We start from the raw sequence: 20,808 nt of genomic DNA, 5'->3' as shown, positions 1-20,808 counted from the left end.
GTTTTTGGTATTAGAGTGATGTTGGCCTTGTAGAATGATTTTGGGAGTATCCCCTTCTCTTCTACTTTTTGGAAAACTTTAAGGAGGATGGGTATTAGGTCTTCACTAAATGTTTGATAAAATTCAGCTGTGAAGCCATCTGTTCCAGGAGTTTTGTTCTTCGGTGAGTTTTTTAATTCAATTTCTTGGCTGGTAATTGGTCTATTCAGATTTTCTGTTTCTTCCTGGGTCAGCCTTGGAAGGTTGTATTTTTCTAGGAAGTTGTCCATTTCTTCTAGGTTATCCAGTTTGTTACCATATAATTTTTCACAGTATTCTCTCATAATTCTTTGTATTTCTGTGATGTCTGTAATGATTTTTCCTTTGTCATTTCTCATTCTTTTTAAGTGTGTAGACTCTCTTTTTTTCTTGATAAGTCTGGCTAGGGGTTTATCTATTTTGTTTATTTTCTCGAAGAACCATCTCCCGTGTTCATTGATTCTTTCTCTTGTTTTATTCTTCTCAATTTTTAAAAATCTCTGCCTGCATCTTTATTGTGTCCCTCCTTCTACTGACTTTGGGCCTCATTTGTTCTTCCTTTTCTGGTTTCATTAATTGTGAGTTTAGACTGTTCATTTGGGATTGTTCTTCTTTCCTGAGGTAAGCCTGTATTGTAATATATTTCCCTTTTAGCACGGCCTTCACCCCGTCCCACAGATTTTGTGTTGTTGCATTATTGTTGTCATTTGTCTCCATATATTGCTTGATCTCTGTTTTTATTTGGTCATTGATCCATTGATTATTCAGGAGCATGTTATTAAGCTTCCATTGTGGGCTTTTTGTTTTCTTTGTATAATTTATTTCTAGTTTCATACCTTTGTGATCTGAGAGGCTGGTTGGTACAATTTCACTCTTTTTGAATTTACTGAGGTTCTTTTTGTGGCCTAGTGTATTATCTGTTCTTGAAAATGTTCCATGTGCAATTGAGAAGAATGTTTGTCCTGTTGCTTTTGGATGGAGTGTTCTGTAGATGTCCGTTAGTTCGATCTGTTCTAATATGTTGTTCAGTGCCTCTGTCTTTTTACTTATTTTCTGTCTGGTTGATTTGTCCTTTGGAGTCAGTGGTGTGTTGAAGTCTCTGGAAATGAATGCATTGCATTCTGTTTCCTCCTTTAATTCTGTTAGCATTTGTTTCACATATGTTGGTGCTCCTGTGTTGGGTGCATAGATATTTATAATAATTACATCCTCTTGTTGGACTGATCCCTTTATCATTATGTAATGTCCTTCTTTGTCTCTTGTTACTTTCTTTGTTTTGAAGTCTATTTTGTCTGATACAAGTACTGCAACTCCTGCTCTTTTCTCCGTATTAGTTGCATGAAATATCTTTTTCCATCCCTTTACTTTCAGTCTGTGTATGTCTTTGGGTTTGAAGTGAGTCTCTTATAGGCAGCCTATAGTTGGGTCTTGTTTTTTTATCCATTCAGTAACTATGTCTTTTGATTGGTGCATTCAGTCCATTTACATTTAGGGTGATTATCAATAAGTATGTATTTATTGCCATTGCAGGCTTTAGATTCATGGTTACCAAAGGTTCAAGGGTAATTCCTTTACTATCTAACAGTCTAATTTAACTCACTTCGTATGCTATTACAAACACTACCTAAAGGTTCTTTTTTCTTTGTCCTCCTTTTTCTTCCTCCTCCATTCTTTGTATGTTATGAATCATATTCTATACTCTTTGTCTATCCCTTGGGTGACATCTATTTAGCCTTAGGTATACTTCTATCTATAGGAGTCCCTCCAAAATGCACTGTAGAGATGGTTTGTGGGAGGTAAATTCCCTGAGGTTTTGCTTATCTGAAAATTGTTTAATCTCTTCTTCAAATTTAAATGATAACATTGCTGGGTAGAGTATTCTTGGTTCAAGGCCCTTCTACTTCATTGCATTAAATATATCATGCCACTCCCTTCTGGTCTGTAAGATTTCTGTTGAGAAATATGATGATAGCCTGATGGGTTTTCCTTTGTATATGATCTTTTTTTCTCTCTCTAGCTGCTTTTAAAAGTCTGTCTTTATCCTTGATCTTTGCCATTTTAATTATTATATGTCTTGATGTTGTCTTCCTTGGGTCCCTTGTGTTGGCAAGATCTGTGTACCTCCATGGCTTGAGAGATTATCTCCTTCCCCAGATTGGGGGAGTTTTCAGCAGTTACCTCCTCAGTGACACTTTCTATCCCTTTTTCTCTCACTTCTTCTTCTGATACCCCTTATTATGCGAATATTGTTCCTTTTGTATTGGTCACAGTTCTCTCAATATTTTTTCATTCAGAGATTTTTTTCTCTCTCTATGCCTCAGTTTCTTTGTATTCCTCTTCTGTAATTTCTGTTCCATTTACTGTCTTTCTCCTATATCTGATCTGCTTTTAAATCCCTCATTGTATGCTTCATTTAAGATATGGAATTTCTTAATGAGTGAATCTGTCTTAAATTCATTCCTGAGTTGTTGAATATTTTTCTGTACCTCCATAAGCAGGTTTATGATTTTTATTTTAAACTCTCAGGAAGATTGGTGAATTCAGTTTCATTTGGCCCTTTCTCTGGGATTTGCGAGATTTTGGTCTGAACTATGTTTTGACGTTTCATATTTCTCTGTGGTGCCCTCTAGTGCCCAGAAGCTCTATTCTCTGGAGCTGCTCAGCCCCTAGAGGTTGGGGGTCATAGGGGAGTGGAGCTTGTGTCTGCGGGGAGGAAAGGTCTGTTTCCTGTTTCCCGTTTGCCATGCCTGTCTCCGGTATCAGAGCCAGTGGGCCGAGCCCCCAGGTGTAAGCCTCTGTGCTTTGGTCTCTAGCTGTTGTAGGTGGGGCCTCCCTCTGACTGGTTTGACACCAGTGCCGCCAGTCCAGGAGGAAGGCTCCGCAGGCTGCGTGTCACAGTGGGGTCCTTGGAGCTGAATAGGCAGCGGGGGATGGAGTGCCTGAAGCTCCTCAAAGTTCCCAATCTGCTGGGCACAGCGCACCCAGACAACCTTGTCCCCCTATCCCTTCTCCTGCGCAGCAAGCTCATTTCAAACCCTGCCCCATCAGTAGCCCTCTTGCTGCTAGGAAGCCTCTCAGCCTCTCAGCCTGTGCGGTCTGCCTTTCCTGTGACACAGAGCGGCCCAGTGTGGATCCCGTCCTCCACAAATGGCCAGAATCTGTCTCTCAAGCACTCTGCCTGTCCCTGCTCCCCTACCTCCAGAGCACCACAATGTAGGTTTCTGCTTGCAAAGCAGACCTCCAGGGCTGGGTGTTCAGCAGTTCCAGGCTTCCACCCCCTCCCCGCTCTGTTTCTCTTCCTTCTGCCAGTGAGCTGGGGTGGGGGAAGGGCTTGGATAAAGGCTTTGATAAGTTACCCTGTTTTGTGAGGTCTGCTCTGTTCGTGAGATCTGTATGCAGTCTGGTACAGCCTTCTTTCCTGTTGCTGTTTTAGGGTTAGTTGTATTAACTATATTTTCATACTATTTGTGGTTTTGGGAGGAGTTCTGTGTCTCACTTGTCACACCACCATCTTGAATCCCAATTTTCACTTTGGGTTTCTTTTTATTTATCTTGCTTGGAATTTATTGGCGTTCTTGGTTCTCTGCTTGTCTTTAATTGGTTTTGTAAATTGTTAGTCATTACCCTTTCATACATTGTCCTTGTTCTATTCTCTTTCTCATCTCCTTCTGAACACTAATAAACGTATGTTAGACTTTATAATTAGTACTGTGTCCTCTTCTCTCTTACCCTTTCTTTTGTATTTTCCATCCTTTTTTCTCTCCATGTTACATTATGGAAGGTTTTTCCTGACTCACCTGTGAGTTCACTAATTTTCTTTTTAGTTGAATTTTAGGTGAATTCATGTCTTTTAGATGAATTTGTTCATATTTTTAATTTTGGCTTTTGTAGTTTTATAGTTTAAGAATTTCATTTTGGAATTCTTATTTCAAATATGCTATTTTACTTTTTAACTTCCAGTTATACATTACGCATTTAACTCTTAATGAACTTTGTTTTGGGAGCCGAAATACCTGAAGTACATTCCTGGCTTTATTCCCAACTGTCTTCGTTTAAAAGCTTTTTAAAGAGAACTTTAATTGTTGTCACATCTAGTCAGAAGTTAAACCATCTCTGAATATGATGACTACCATAAATCCAAGAAATGGAGAGTAATAGAAATATCAGTGCCAAATTTTAATCTAATTAAAGTGTTTTAAATTAGGTAATATATGAGTACATTCTTACTGTGCAGTATTCAGGAATATAGAAACATATATAGTCAAATGTGAGAGTTACCCTTCATTTACCCTTTCACCCCACTCCTTTTCTCATAGGTAATCACCATTAGTTGTTTGGAGATTATCCTCCTAGTCCCTTTTCAGTCCATATTAAAGCACATACTTTAATATGAATCTGCTAATAATTTCTAGATTCAGGCCTTTTTTTTTATTCCTGAAAATACTATCCTGACTCTGGTCATCACTGTCTTGGATTTCTACACTAGTCCCTTAGGTCTCTCTGCCTTCAGCTTTGTCTTCAAATCCATTTTTTAAATCATGCTGTATCACCCTGCTTGAAACCTTCAAGGGTGGGCATCACATCCATTGTGCTATAAGATGAATTCTGAGCCCCTTAACATAGCACTTAAGGTGCTGTAAGACTGATTCTTTCCTTTTCACTTTTCATCTTGAGCAAGCTCCCTTCCTCAAACTACTCCATCAATTCTGAACTGTGTTTGGTTTTTCACACATCATGTCTATATCACTCTGCCTTTCATTCATAGTTCCTCTATTGAAATGTTCTCCACCCCCTCTGTTCCTCTTCGACTGATTAACACCCGCTGATCCTTTGAGCGTGGTAGTTAAGAGATTGGGCCTTGGGTCAGCATTTTGGATCATGCCATCTAATTTCTTTAGACTCAGTATTTAACTTCTGTAAACTTTAATCATCTGTGAAATTGGAATAATTTCTACCTCATGGAAGTTATTTGAGGATTAAAAAAAATAGTAGATATATAAAGTGTTTAGTACAGTGTCAGTTTAAATTTGGACATCCTGTCTTTCAGTAAGACTCAGCCAAGAGAATATAGATGCCCCTCTCTGTTGTGCATATCTCTAATATTATAATTACACACTACTTCTAAACTGCTTGTGAGTGGGCCTGCTTCATTAGACTTTGAACTTCTTAAAATCAAGGACTGCCGTGTTTGTCTTTGTATTACTGGTACCAGACACATATAGACTTAGTAAATATTCCTTGAATGTATGAATGGAGTTTGAAAGAGCTGATCATCTTCAGACAATGCAGTACGTTTTGCACAAGAAGCTCACACGTAGGTTACATTTTGCACATGTAAGTGTATATGCCCTCTGTTCAAGTGAGAATTTTTGTTTTCCTTTTTCTTTGCCAAGTTAGTAAACTCTTAAAATAGTAATTACTTTTATTTCCACCACACTGATCTGTGATGCCACAAGCTGAAAATCCAGAGAAGCCACGGGAAATTGGCCTTCTCAATAATTAGATCATTTCTCCATATTCATTATTCTTGTATTTATGGAATTTTGTTTGAGGAGAGTCAGTGAAAGTCCTTCATATTCATATACAACTTGGATTTTGAGAAAATGTTTTCCGAGAGACATTTTGGTGAGGTAATGCTTGACAATCTAGTAGCTTCCCTGGTACCTCCACATTCCAAGTTATAATAGTTCTTTGAGTGCTTACAAATGACAGACTATAACCCTACCAGATGTTATGTCTTCTCTAAATCAAAAAATTTTAGGCTAAGGTTAAGTAACTTAGGGTTTCAGAGCCAGAAAGTAGAGAAGCTGTGACTTAAACCTATTTGCTCTAGTGGTTATTCTCTTTAATCATACCATTCTGCTGTTCTAAGTCAACTGAAAATAATTTTAGTTGAGTTTTTAGTGTTAAATAGTGCCTTTAGTTACTTGGGTGACTATTTAAACATTTTAACAACTAATAGAAACCTTTATGGTAAGATATTTAGATAATATTTAAAAATAAAGTTGTTTTTGCAATTAAAGTCTTAATTCAAGTAGCAGTTCTTTAATGTATATTTTATTTTTAATTTGAGTCACCACTAGGAGGATTTACTTTCCATCTCAGTGCTCTTAAGACTTTAGCACACTTGTTTATTTCTTCCCCTGTTGCATAATGCCTATGCATTATATTGGTCAAGAGGCAGGAATGTTGCAGATGTTTTTCTTTCAAATTTCAGCTTGCCCTAACACTTGGAATGAAGCTTTAGCATGTTCTGAATTTATTCCCCATATGCCAAAGATGTGTAAATTTCTTTTCATGAGCTGAAGTTTTTGGACAATTGAGTAACATATTTGTGAACACAGATGTTTTCCTTAAAAGCAGTTAGTGATCAGAAAAAAAAACCTTAATGCAGAAATACTTTTAGGTTCCTCATGTAGTATAACCAGCACATAAGTACTTCCTTCTCTTACATTGTTCATTTTCTAAGGGCGGAAATAACTAAACTGATAATTAAAACATAGTATTTTTTTATCCACTTGATTTTTTTTCTCCTTCTAGAGTGAACTGAAAATGATTTGGACTGACTAGAGCTGTTTCAGTCTGTGAAACTCACATTGTTTGCGTACTGTTGGCGGGCCTCACGAGGGGGTAAATTTGCTTTTTCTGTGTGTTTGCCAGTAACGATTCCAGGAAATTGCCATTTGGATTCTCTTTCCTAAACAGGTCATTCTCAGACAGTTCAGACCATAGTTATTTTTCCTGCTCTGCATTTTGCTTTTCTGTTATTCTCACGTTTTCAAGTATTTAAAGCCAAGGATATTGGGCATTGAGATATTGCCTGGCTAGGGTTCAGCATTTTGCCCGAATTTGTTGGGCCTCTCAGGGCCTGAGTTCTCTGTGCTTTAACAAATGAGCTACAGTTCTCAAGAGATCAGTGAAGCTTGTTTGTTGATCCTGTATTCTCATCCAGAGGAAGTAGATCTTTGAGAATGCCTAAGGAAGGGTGAGTTTATTATTATTTTTCATCATTTTTCTCATCAGAGATGTTCTAGTCTGAGTTAATTGGAAGATTAAAAAGCATTGCCACTAGTCTGAGTGGTGGAGGCAGAGGGAGAGATTGAAGGAAATTCAGCCTAAAGTTTATATTGTTAGTGTTTCACATGTAATATACCAGAAAGTTAAAGTTGCTATTTTTAAAGACAGCACTGAGTATGGATATAATCCTAATAGGAAAAGTGAAATATAAGCACCTTGTTTACCCTGTGGTAAACTCATTTTGTTCTTTTGGTAGAAAGTGTTTATGAAGATTGGAAGCAAACAGTGGTGTCTTCTTACCAAAGAATTTTACATAGAAACGAGTGAATTTTAGAAATTCAAAGGCATTTAAAAATAACTTGTATGTTTAGAAAATGGTGTGAAAGACTGAGTGAAAAGCAGCCTGTGATTTTGTTTCTTTCTATGAAGTATAGGCAAAAAATAATTCCAAGTAGAATTCTATATTCCCCTTTACTTTGCAAATATAAAATAGTTATATGTTAGATTTTTAAAATCATTTTTGTATTATTTTCTCTAATGCTTCAGTCTGAATTGTTAATGATGTTCTTTTTGTGACCACTGTAACAGGTGACATGTAAATTAATGACTGCAGTCTGTTAGCTATCTCATTTCTAGCCTTCAAGCATAACTAGACCTTAATTTCAGAAAGGCATTCCCTTTGATTTAATAAGATATAGATCTCTCAAAAAAACCTTTAAAAATACAGCAAAAATTTTACTTCTGATTTTTTTTTTCTGGAAGCTCTTAATTCCTTTTCTAGTTCTTCTGTTAGAAATTTTGAGTTAGCTTCAGAGCCCTGAGTTTATAGTTTATTTTAAATAATTACATCATATTTTGGTTATGAGCAAAATAAAATTGGTCTAGTTTACTGATATTTTTAAACCTCACTAATGGCTAAAGAGAACAACCATGGGCATAAATAATTCCATATTATTTTTAGACCTCTCATGACATCACTAGAATTTTGAGGTTTCTTTAAATGTGAAAATTATGAAAGGCCTGCCTTTTTGTGTGTTTTCTTTCCTTCCAGCGCTGGCCAACAATTTGCAGTTGTTGGACAATTTTTTTTTTTTTTTGTATTTTTTTTTTTTTTTTTGTTGTTGTTTTTTTTTTGAGGGCATCTCTCAATTTTTATTGATCAGATGGTTGTTAACAACAATGAGATTCTGTATAGGGGGGTCAATGCTCAATGCACAATCATTAATCCACCTCATGTTAGACAATTTTTATGATAAAAGATTATCACAGATGCTGGTAGTATTTGTCAGTTTTGTACACGTGGTTGTTTATAAAGCTGGTTTAATAGATTTAAGTTATTTCTAGATGCAGTCAAAATTCTTGGGAATGTATTAGGACTGGTTTTCCCCCTATGGGAAAGCATAAGTCAAATTGGTTAGTTAGAAAGAGATCTACATAAACCAGAGGATAGTGTTAAGGGCTGAGACATTAGGTTTATTTCTATTAGGGTTATTTCTATTACCCTAGGGCAATTCCTATACTGTCTGAATGGGTAATGAGCTAGCATATTTGAAGGGGTGAGTGATACAGATGAAAGCAGTTAACTTTTATTCTCTTTTGATGCCTTTAGAAATAAATGAATAAATTTTATACCTTAGGATGAAAAGAATTTTATATTCATAGTTTTTATATGTGTGATATTTTGACAGTACAGTCTATCATTTGAAATCTATGAAATATATCCCTAATAGTAATAGGAAAGGATTGTTACTAGAATGAAATCACCAAAGGGTGTACTTGAGCTTTACATAACCTATGGTAATTGAGACAGTGTGGCAGTAGTGTAAGGGCAGACATATGTAGATTATGAAACCTAACGGAGCCCATAAACCCATATGCATACAGTCAGTCAGTTTTCAGCAACAAGGCCAAGATAATTCATGGCAAAAAGTTAGTCTTTTTAACAGATGGACTGGAACAACTTAACATTCATATAGAATTAAAGTGAACTTCAACCTTTACCTCAAACTCTATATAAAAATTAACACAAAGTGGATCACAGACCTGAATATGAAAATTAAATGTGTAAGTAAAAATTTTGTGACCTTGAATTAGGTGAGGATTTCTTAGATACATAAAAATGTGAAAGGCAGAATTGATAAACTGGGTTTCATCAAAATTTTTAAAAATCCAAAACTCTGCTTTCTTGAAAGACATCATTAGGAAAATGAAAAGGCAATTTGAAACAACATGGACTAACCTAGAAGTTATTATGTTAAGTGAAATAAGCCAAGCAGAGAAAGACACATACCATATGATTTCACTTACTTGTGGAATCTAAAAACAAAACAAAAATGAACAAAACAGCAGTAGACTCAGACACTGAGAAGTGACTGGTAGTTGCCGTGAGGGAGGGGTTGGATGGATGATGGGTAGGAGGGATAAAGAGGCACAAAATCTCAATTGTCTGTAAGTTGGTCACGGGATGGTAGGGCAGCATCAAGAATATAGCCAATGATTCTGTAACGTATTTGTATGTTAACGGATAGTAACTGCACTAGTTGGCGTGAGAATTTAATAATGTGTGTAACTGTTGAACCACTGTGTAGTATACATGTAACCAGTATATCAACTGTTTATCAACTGTACTTCAAAAAGAAAGAAAATGAAAAGGCAAACCACAGACTGGGAGGAAATATTTTCAGTGCATATGTATCTGATAAAGGACTTAAATCTAAAATATTTGACGAATTCTTACAACGCAATAAAAAGACAAACAGCCAAGTTTAAAAATGGGCAAAAGGTTTGTATATGTAGTTGACACACACAAAGATATGGCAATAAGCACTTGAAAAGATGCTCTACATCATTAGTCATTAGGATATACAAATTAAAACCACAGTGAGATACCACTGCTGACCCACTAGAATGACTAACATATAAAACACTGGCAATGTGGAGAAACTGGAACTCTCACATTACTGGTGAGAATGCAAAATAGAAAACAGTTTTGACAATGTCTTTTAAACGTACACTTACCAAATGACCTGGTAATTCCACTTTTAGGTATTTACTCAAGAGAAATGAAAGTGTATGTCCACACAGATTTGTATGACTGTTCATAGCAGCGTAATAGTAAAAAACTGGAATAATCTAAAATATCCATTAGACTGAATGTATAAACAAATTATCTCTATGCAGTGGAATACTACTTAGGGGTAAAAGAACTGTGATACATACAACAACATGAACGAATCCCAGAAATATGCTAAGAAAAGGGGCCAGACGCAAATTACGTGATGTCTGGTTCCATTTATGTGAAACTGTAGTGATAGAAAGCATAGATCAGTGGTAGTTTGGGGCCAGGAGTTAGGGAGGGTGTTGCAAAAGAACATGAAGGAATACTTTGGGTTGATTATGGTAATTGTTACATAACTGGATAATTCTTAATATTTTGCCAGAACTCACCAAACTTTACATTTAAATTGGTGAATTTTGTTTTAAGTAAATTATACCTCAGTAAAATTGGTGGTGGAATAACATCTGAGAAGCTCCTCAGTTTGCTTATTTAAAATTTTGTAAATAAAAAGGTTGTTTATTCATATTAAAGGGAATATATTTGAGGATATATATGTGTTCTAGGATGTGTAGTGCAGGAAGAAAATGCACTCTTCTTTCAGTGTCATGATTTAACCCTATTCCTCTAGAGCTGTTAGAATGCCTTTTTATTACTTGAGCTGCTGTCTTTTAGATAAGAGGCCAAAATGAGTTTTATTGTTTGTTTTTATTTTCAGTGCTCAATTTTGACCTTTCTGTTTCATTATAGGCACAGTCTTTATACTTGTTAAATTGGCCTAACAATAACATGGATAATCATATTTTCTTATCTAATTTTTATCCCACAGAATTCAGCCTTAATATTTTGTTGCATTTTATAAATTATTGTCTGTACATTGCTCTTTACTTTAAAAAGTTAGGGAGAAAAAGTGAAAAAGCATTTAGAGGAAATACATAAAAGGGTTTGGAAGCTGTGTTTAATTAGATTGAGGTTTTGAAATAGTAAGTTTATTTTCCAAAGTACTGATATTGTCCCTTAGCTTGTGTATTCTTTTGTTAGTTCTGTCTTTTAATCCCTACCATCCTGTTCTCATTACTGCAGTTTCTTGATTTGAGAAGGAAGGTGAAGGGAATTTTAATGTCTCTTCCTCAAAGAGAATTGCCTTACAAAAGTATGCTTTGAAATCTTTGGTGCAAAGATAGTATTGTCAGTATTCTTAGTATTTTATCACTTTTAAGATACACATTTTCACATCTCTGAAATTGGGCTGCACCTAGCCCCAGTAGCCCATCTAGAATTAATTTGAGTTCCAGAGAGGATTTCATTTATTTCAGTCACCTAAGGGCAGTACTTGCCATCGTACTTGGATAAATTCAGACCACAAACCTGCATGACTTAGTTGTTCAAATTCTCTGGGTTTTTCCCCGCTTCCTGGACACAGTGTCAAGGCAAAGATGTACAAATTTCCTTATGTGCTCCCTCTGTGTTGCATATTCATTTCTTCTTTTTCCTCATATTGTGGGTGTAACCCTTTAATATCTTAGCTTTATGAGGCTCTAATATTTCTTGGGCATTTCCTCCCCTTTCTTTCTGGCACATAATATGGGTGAGTTTTACAATTGGTGGCATCTTAAATTTTAACCATCTTTAATTTTGTTCTATTATGCCTCCATATTCACTTCTTTCCACTGGAACTTTTTTATATTGAGTTGAATGAGAAAAATAAGTATTATAATTGATTCATGTTTTATTTCAGAAATTATAATATACTTATTGCTCAGACTTCTACTAAAGTATAGGCTGCTGTTCTTCTGGCATAATCTGATAAACAAAATGTATTTCTCTTGAGGAAGTTCCTCAGAGAAAATACTCAAACAAACTAGTAAGAAGTTACTGGCTGGGATTTATGGAGACAGAAACTAATACACTTTTGCTTTTTATAATCTAGTCTAAAATTTCATTGTGTCTGTTTATCTTGGCATTTGAACTTTTAACTTTTTAAGCATCCATTTCATAAATTTAAGAAGTTCTTACCTATTTTTTTAAGATCACTAAGCATACCTTTTACTGATAGGGACATAAGGAGGACTGAGGGCTTGCCGTTACATTTTTTAAGTAACAGCTTTATTGAAATATAATTTACATGCCATTTAATTCACCCTTGTAAGGTGTATAACTCAGTGGTTTTAGTGTATTCACAGAGTTGTGCACTCAACACCACTGTCTAATTTTAGAACTTTTTCATTACCAAATTAGCAGGCACTCCCCATTCCCTCCTCCCCATAGCCTCTGGCAACCACTAACTGCTACTAAGTTTTCAGTTTAAATTTTAGTTCAGTTAATTATTGTGTCTTCTCTTCACAGGACCCTATGCTAGGTGTTGGGAAGGCAAATCCTGGCCTCAAAGTTTATAATCCGGTAAAGAATAAGAGAACCACCACCTATTTTATGTATATGACAAAATAATAGTGTCAAAATAAAGAATTTTGAACAGTCAGAACTATCACATAAATCATAGCTTTATAAGAATTTTAGTTGTTGGTGAAATCTCTTTCATTAGGTAGAAAAGATAAGTGAGACCCAGAGGCATCATTGTCACAGAGTTCTGTGACACAGCCAAAATAGTTTCTTGAAAAAATCACTTGGGATTGTGAGTCTTGAAAAATAGTATAGATAACTGAGGAGGACATTTCAGGTATAGGGAACAGCATTAATAAAGCTTTGGGGCAGCTTTAGGAACTAGGAAGTAGTTCATTTTGATTATGAGCAAAAGGTGCATGATATGGAGCAACATGAGATAAAGCTGATTTTGGAAAAATGGTGAAAGGCTTTGAATTCCTTAAATATACAAAAAGTTGTATTAGTTTGGCTAAGTAGTTGAGGAATGTCGAAAGGTTATTGAGTGGGAGAGCAACATGATTAGAGCTAGGCTCTAGGACAGTGCTTCTCAAACTGATGGGGACCAGCTTTTTAAAAATTGTTCTAATCTGTTTCAAATTGATACATTTATAAAGTATAATAAAAATGGATTACTAGAAAAATGAGGACAAATTAAGTTCACATTTTTTATTACATTCAATAGACAAAATTCCTCAATTGCTATAAAAGTTTTTAAATATTTGCAATTTCTGTATATATCACGTCTTGGATTATAACTGTTCACAGACCCACATTGGTCTGCGGGCCACACTTTGAGTATCACTATGTCAAAGCAGATACTTTGGCATTAGTGTGCAGGCAGAGCTATTGGGAGATGATTGCTGAAGAGTTCATGAAGACCTAGACAAGATGTTAGCAGTGTGAATTGAGTGAAAGATGTGAATTTAGAGACATGTAGAAATGTAAATGAAGGCCTGTGATTGTGAGATGATGTGACTTTGAGGAAGAGGAAAGTCTCAAAAGATATTAACTGGATGTTAGGCTTGAGTGGGAAAATGAGAATGCCAGTAACAGAAGTAGAAACTAGTTTGAGGAGATACTAAATTAGGTTTTCAAAAAAAAATCCACATTATAGCATTTTTCTATTTAGTGAAAATACACAAACACACAGACATTTCATTTGGTTCATAAAATAAATTTGCACTCTCAAAAAAGCACTTATAACTTTTCCTTAATTGTAACAAATTTTGAGTATGTAATTTCACAAACCCAAAAGCCCAAGAAGATTTTATACTTGTATCCTTAGTTTCATTTGTTGTTTTAGTAACTGTTGCTGGGCAGTTGGCCAGGAAATTGTGACTCCTAGGCAAAAGGAGGAGCTAGGGATAAGTTGACCATTGCCAAAGAAATTCTGTTCCAAATGGATTTGTGTGGAGCAACAGTGATATCCAATGACAAGTTAAATTAGACACAGAGGTGTTTTTTCCAACACTGTCTCTGAAGATACATGCTGTTGAGGGGCCTGGTTAAGACTAAAACAGTCTTTGAAAGTCATATACAAAAAATTATACTAGGAACTTGAAGAAGAATTTTGTTATGTGACTTCAATATCTGACTCAGTTTCACACTTCACAGAGCGGCAACCAGTGACAGATGAGGTAATGCTGCTTTAAGTTATGAGTTAAATCTCAAAACTATTAAGAATATACTGTTAACAGAATTCTAGACTTAGTAAATTGCATGTTCATGTTCTTTAAGTTTGAGAATATTAGATCCCTATTTTTAAAGCACATATTAATAGTCTTATTTCTTGTGGTTAATATCTATATTTATTTGGATAGAATTTCCTCAAATTTCATACCTTACTGAAGAGGGATATGATAGCAACAACTGTTAAATTTGTCTTTGTGTCGAAGTCTGTCCCTGGTTTTATAGTGTCCCTCTGTCCTGTCTCCTAAAGATTGCTTCTCTTGTTAAATGCTCAAATCTGTATCTTGCAAATGACTTGTATGTAGGTGTTTCTGGCTGATGGTTGCATTTTAAGATTGGATGCTTAAGTTTAGCCATGCTTTTTTAGGGCAGTGACTTTGTGCTTTAAACAAGCTTTGGAAAGTTAATTTCACAAACATATTCAACTCTTGAAGATAGAGGTGGAGTATGTTCCACTGGTTAATAATTTGGAAAAGTGGTACAAGTAAACTGGCATTGGCAAAGATAAAGTAAAGATGCTAGGACCAATAGAAATTTTTGGATTCCCCAAGTAGATGTGATCTTTTTGTTTGAAATACACTGAGTCATCTTTTAATTGATATAGTACCTAACACTTTCTTTTGTTATAACAGTAAAGAATAGCCATTAATTTGAGGGCAGGAGATTAGTTTCTCTTGAAGACTGTATCCTGACTGGAGACACAGTATTTCTGACTCAAGGCTGCCTCTCTGCTGGTCAGTGCATACTTTCAGCATTTGGATGTTTATTAGCTTTGTAAATCTTAGTATATGTATTGTTGCAGCCCTGTAATGGCAGCAGTTGAATTTTGTCATTATAACTGTGCTTATGCACGTTAGATATTTGTTTCCCAATTGCCCCCCTTCCATGTTTTGTAGCATAAATGAGGCAAAGAAAAGAAGAGATAAGTATATAGGTAAGTTTTTTTTGTTTGTTTGATAATAGGAATGAATTAGAAGGGGAGACAGAGGAGTGATTGTTTCTTTTTTAAGTTCAGGAATTGCTTCTGTGAGTGAGGGAACTTATTTTGCAGGAAAATGAAAAGACAAAGGATATTTGGTGGAAGATCTTCATAGGAAAGCATCTTATTTCCTTATTTTAGGCATCTAGAAAGTCTTTCCTAGCTCTAGCTACTCCCTGAAGGATAGTCGTGGACTATATGTCATAACATGGTTCCTCCTTTGTAGTGGGCGTTCAGTGTATGTGTTAACTGAATAAAGTGGTTTACCTTAGAGAGGGAAGAGTGCAATTTGATGGATATTTTGTAGTGATTATTTTGCCAAAAACAGCAGATTTTCGTATTCTTCATAAGTGTCATTCCCAGAGAGTTTGTATGGATAACACCTAAGGTGCATTATGATCTTTTATTTCTTTATTTCTTTATTTATTTTTGCTATAGTTGATCTACCATTACATGAAGAACGTTATGTTTACCGGGCTCCCCCCCTCACCAAGTCCCCCCCCCCACACACCCCACTACAGTCACTGTCCATCAACGTAGCAAGATGCTGTATAATCACCACCTGTCTTCCCTGTGTTGTACAGCCCTCGCATTATGATCTTTATACCCTTAAAACAGTGTAAGGAATACAGGCTTAATCTCTCTTCTGGCCAAGAAAGAAACTGATGAAACACTATTGCTGGGTCTGTTAATAGTTTCTTTCAACTTTCAGCACTGATTGAGTGATATTAGCAAAAAGTCTCTCTTTTCCTGTGATTTTAGCTGTGCCTGAAACCAGCTCGCACCATTCTTAAATCAGAGTAAAGCTGTTTCTTTTACTATATGATCCCATATATATCCCTCCTGGATTGTATCACAAGCAAGAAAAATCTTCCCAGTCTGTTCCTGAATTCCCGTAGAATATTTTAGGCATGTCAGCTGTTTGGGCTAGGGCTCTAACCAAGGATTTGATCCAACTGGCCCCCTAGCCTGAATTCAGAGTGTGTTTGAAAAGCCTAAAACTGCAGTGACATTTAGTTTCCAAGTTAGAACCATTGCTTTTTATATTTTGTCCCTCTTATGCCTTCAAAGGGATTTATGCAATTGAGCTAAGGTGGTAAAAAGATTCTCTTGTCAGTAAAAGCAGAGTGAAGTTTGGGAGAAGTGGTAAAGGGTTTATGATGATACTGGGGCTGAGGGGGTTTTAAAAACCATTTGTGTGGGTGTAATTTATCCTCTAGTTATTTGTGTCTTTCAGCTGTCCATTACTCTTCTCCCCCTCCCACCTATTATTAACCCAGGATAAAGTAAATACTGATTTTTCCAGAACAGGTTTTCTTAGGTAAAGAAGTCTAAGTATTTTATATAGCATCTCTGTTAGGAACTAAGAGGTTAATAAAGTTAACTGAGGTATAAGTAATGAGTTTCATATTTTTCAGAAATTAGTAGTTCTAAATTTAAGGGCCTGTTGATTTTAAGTACTCAGAAGTATTTTTAAGCAAATATTTTACTATTTGCATTAAAATTGGTGATACACTCTGAGATGAGAGAAAAAGTTTTTCATTAAAATTTAAAAATAGTAATAGAGTTTTTAAGAAGTTATTACCTAGATCAGTGACTACCAAATTCTTTAGTATTCTACTGGTTGAAATATGGAACATTCATCCCTATATGTTTATTCATAAATTACCTATTCTTCTGTCCATATTTATATATAGTAGGAAACATACACAAATTAGACACTTCTAAATGATGCAGTAAATATCAGTAGAAGATAAAATATTTTCTTGTATCCCAGTAGATTCTTCTGCATCCCTTGGGTCACTCTGCTTTGGAGACTACTGACCTAGATCATTAATGGGGGAACCCAGCCCAGGCATCCTTATTTTTAACAAGTTTCCTAGGTGATTTGTAGCATTCGAATTTCTTAGAGTTACTTATGAAATGAAGGCAAGAAAAAGTTTGGTAATAAGAAGACAAACCACCCAGTAATTTTGGCCATCAAGGTGATGATCAGATGGAAAGAGTATCCTTATTTTCCAGATGATTTAAAGTTACACTAAAACACCATCATCGTGATAATCTACCAGATATCATATGTCCAGTGTCTTCATAGTGATCTTTCTGAAATTTTAATCTAGTTATTTTGCCTGCAGGATAGAATCCAAACTCTCTTAATGTCTTCATGATTCTGACCTCTGCTAAGTCTTTAGTTTCTTAGCTATTATTGTCCTTTCCCCAACTCCTTCTCTTTTGCAAGACCTTCTTTTGAAAAAACAAACAGAAAAGCAAAACCAAAAATAACTCATCAGCTCCAACTGATGATAAATGATTTATAGTTCACAGTAAACCTTGTCCTTGCCTGGTTATTCTGTCTGGATTGCCTTTCTTGCTTTGTCCTCCTACTGGAAAACTGCTGATTAAGATTCAACTCAGACATCTTGCTTAGTCTCTAAACAACTGCTCCTCTCTCCTCAATGTTATTTTGTAGTATTTATTGAAATTGCTCAGATTATTTACTTGTAAGTCTCCTGCTGGGCCAAATTCCTCCAGGGTAGAAACTGTAAGTTAAAATGTAAGTTCCATGAGGGCACATACTCTTGCACTATCCAATCACAGTACCTGGCATAGAGTAGGCACTCAATAAGTATTTGCTGAATGGATCTATTTGTATTTATGTCTTAATTATCTGGCATATGGTAGACTTTAAATGAGCCTCTGTTTATTAAATAAATTACAAATGAATGAATAATAAAATCTCAGAAATAAATTTATTTTATGGAGTCAGACTTAGAAAAAGAGAAAAGGGGAGCTGATTCTCTGAAAATTTAAGTACATAGCATTGTTAATAACAAGACACAATAAGAAAATCCACATTTTGTTGGTATAATATCTGATTTCATTTATGGTATAAGAAGGACTTGAATAATTTTCATTGCAAATCTTAATATTAGTATTTAAATAAGAAGATATAGAAAGATAGCCAAATAATTCCACTAAACTTAGGAATTTTTTTTGTTTCAGTGTTAACTGAGATGTCATTTTTTCCTCCTTTCTTTAGGGTGTTTGTGAATCGAAGTTTAGCCATGGAAAAAATTAAGTGTTTTGGTTTTGATATGGATTATACACTTGCTGGTAAGTAGCACTTTCTGATTGCTCAAGAACTACTGCTTTGGATGTAACACAGTGGGTCCTCAGACTGTTCAATAAACACTAGTTGATTTAATCATACATTCAGCTGTCAGAAGCTTTTATCAAACTGCTCCATTGAGATTTGTGAATATTGAAATTACCTGATATCCTTGGGATTTAGATTGTACCAATAGGTAGAACAAGTGCTGAATTATTTTAGAGACCCTGGTAAGAAATGGTATGGTTAAATCATACATTAATGTGTATTTTGGGCCATTTTTGGCTTTTACTGTTATTAAGCTGTTCTTAAAGGATGTACTTTTGATTCTCAAACTCTACTACAAGGTAGACTTTTTATCAGTTAAAAATTTTAATGTTTTTCTTAGGACAAATGGAGAATGTGTTCCTTTTCCAGTAAAAACAAATGCACACATACTGTTTAGAGACTTTTTAAAAACTAAAGCTGTTAGCTTTGTTCATTATCAGATAGACCTTAAACACCAGCATTGTGTTGTTTTCCATTTCTGTCTCTGAGAAATATTGGAAATAATCAATGTATTAGTCAGTAGTTGCAACATCTTTTCAAAAATTGTGGTTTTTGTTAAAATATTTGCAGTCTGGTGAAAATATCATTTAATTTTAGAAGTAATAGGGAAGAAGGATTGAGTTGAACATGTGTACATATATGTATGTGCATGCATGTGTGTACACCTATGACAGAGTCTTTCAGAAGTTTTCTCCATAAAATACTATCTTTAAGGACACAAAAACTTTAAAATGTGTAAATACATTTATCTTCAGAAACATTTTATATATACAGTATTAGAAAACTGACTTCTGTCTCAAATTAGACAAATCTCATTTTGGTATTCAATTTAGACTACAAATATAAATAAATACTCTTAAGTGTACAAAAGTGAACACATGTAGTTTACAGGTATTTGCCTTGTAGATGTAGCCATATTTACCAAACAAGCTATATATTAAAAATCTACACTGGCTGATTTGAATTTCTTTTTCTTCCCTCCATACTCTGTTATTTATTTAGTTTTCTACTACCTGAAAGCTGTTTTTACATCATTTTGATTCTTCCATATTTTCCTAATTGGACACAGAGACTTTTAGGAGCACTTACCAAAATGCAGGTAGAAATACAATACTTCCTCAGTGTATATCTTGCTGTCCATATTGGGAGAAAATCCTGCAGTCCCTCTCCTTCTAGAATTCTAACTCTCCAGGGGAAGGAATGGTTAGGTAGTTTGACAGCTGAAAGATATTATCTAAAACAGGAATAGAAGTTAATGGGGTCAAAAAGTGACAAACTTTTCCCTTGGTTTACTAAGACAATATCTTTGTATTGAAATAGTTGAATAAGTATCTACTGAAACTCTGTAATGTGCTCAGCACATTTAATTACTGAGCATTGAGATAACTATATATTCCCACAAAATAATGAAAATATGAATTCTCTAATGTAGTGAAAAAGGCCTTGAGTCTTCACCTCTAAACTTTAAATATACCTTATGATTTCTTCTTTTTATTTGATTTTTTGTAAATCCCACTTTATATAATGTTTACTCTTAGTCTAGACACTAATAGCCTTCCTTATAAGTGCCTACTATATGCCAAGCCCTGTTCTGTTTTATACAGATGATTTCATTCAATACTGGATTAGCTCATTCATATCACTTTTTACAAAAACCTTATGAGGCAGACACTACTATTATTGTCTTCATTTTACAGATAACTCTAAGACATTAAGGACTTTGTCCAAGGACATTTAGCTATGATAGAGCTAAACTAAGATTCAAGCCTAAGCGTACGTGTGTGTATAGTAAGTTTAAATTACCATTTTGAATAATGACAACCTACAGTGTGGAATAATTTCAAAGTAATAAGCCTCCCCCACTTAAAACAAGTAAACCAGGATTTAAGCACTCAAAAGGGCAAAGGCCTTTAAAGTAGTCTCCTTGAGAGTCTATACATTATTCCATCAATTTTGTGCTGGTTGAAAAACATTGTTACTCTCGTGTTGCCTTCACCTCCTAAAGCACACAGGAAAACAAGTTTATTGACTTTATACTTGTACCTGTTTTCCAGAATGGTATTCATTAAATTTGTCTGTGAGTAACTTATGGCTATGTAAACAAACAAACAGACTATACTATTGATGTGCTAAGGACTTTCCATCAGAAAAATTTGCCATGAAGTACAGAGATAAGACTAAAAGAGGTGTTTTTGAAAGCATTGAGTATTTGGGATAAATATCCCTGCAGTAAAGACAAGTCCTTGGAACTGGTCTGTATTCTTTTGGAAAGCTTCTCTGGGACATCGTCTTCTCTCTAAAGTCCTGACGCGTTGGTACATCATTACCTCAGACAACTTGTATGTCAGTTAGTTGCACCTTTAGTTTAGTTGCTTGTCTCCCCATTGGCCTGCGAATTCCTCTAGGGCAAAAACTTTCTGTTCACGTGTATATCCTTTGTGTTGCTTAAAGCCTCCATATAGTAAGTAGATGCCCAGTGAACAGTTACTGAATGAACAATTTGGGTGCATA

The 20,808-nt window shown here is 35.1% G+C and overlaps 1 protein-coding gene across 8 annotated transcripts in view; it reads left to right on the top strand.

Annotated features, from left to right (window-relative positions):
• NT5C2 (5'-nucleotidase, cytosolic II) overlaps positions 1-20,808 on the top strand; it is a 155,554-nt gene that overhangs the window by 95,617 nt on the left and 39,129 nt on the right. For 6 of the 8 annotated variants that reach the window (XM_057506271.1, XM_036898869.2, XM_036898870.2 and 3 more), the window contains exon 3: positions 18,181-18,254. In XM_057506271.1, coding sequence (XP_057362254.1) covers positions 18,181-18,254 — 74 coding nt within the window. Of the gene's footprint in view, positions 1-6,657; positions 7,004-13,751; positions 14,110-18,180; positions 18,255-20,808 lie in introns of those variants that run through there. The other 2 variants (XM_036898872.2, XM_036898873.2) reach the window with 2 other exon arrangements.

The sequence above is a fragment of the Manis pentadactyla genome, chromosome 8 (assembly GCF_030020395.1).
Source record: "Manis pentadactyla isolate mManPen7 chromosome 8, mManPen7.hap1, whole genome shotgun sequence".
In the NCBI taxonomy this organism is placed as follows: domain Eukaryota; kingdom Metazoa; phylum Chordata; class Mammalia; order Pholidota; family Manidae; genus Manis; species Manis pentadactyla.
The sequence above is the reverse complement of the archived record's forward strand: the minus strand, read 5'-3'. Positions and strand labels throughout refer to the sequence as shown.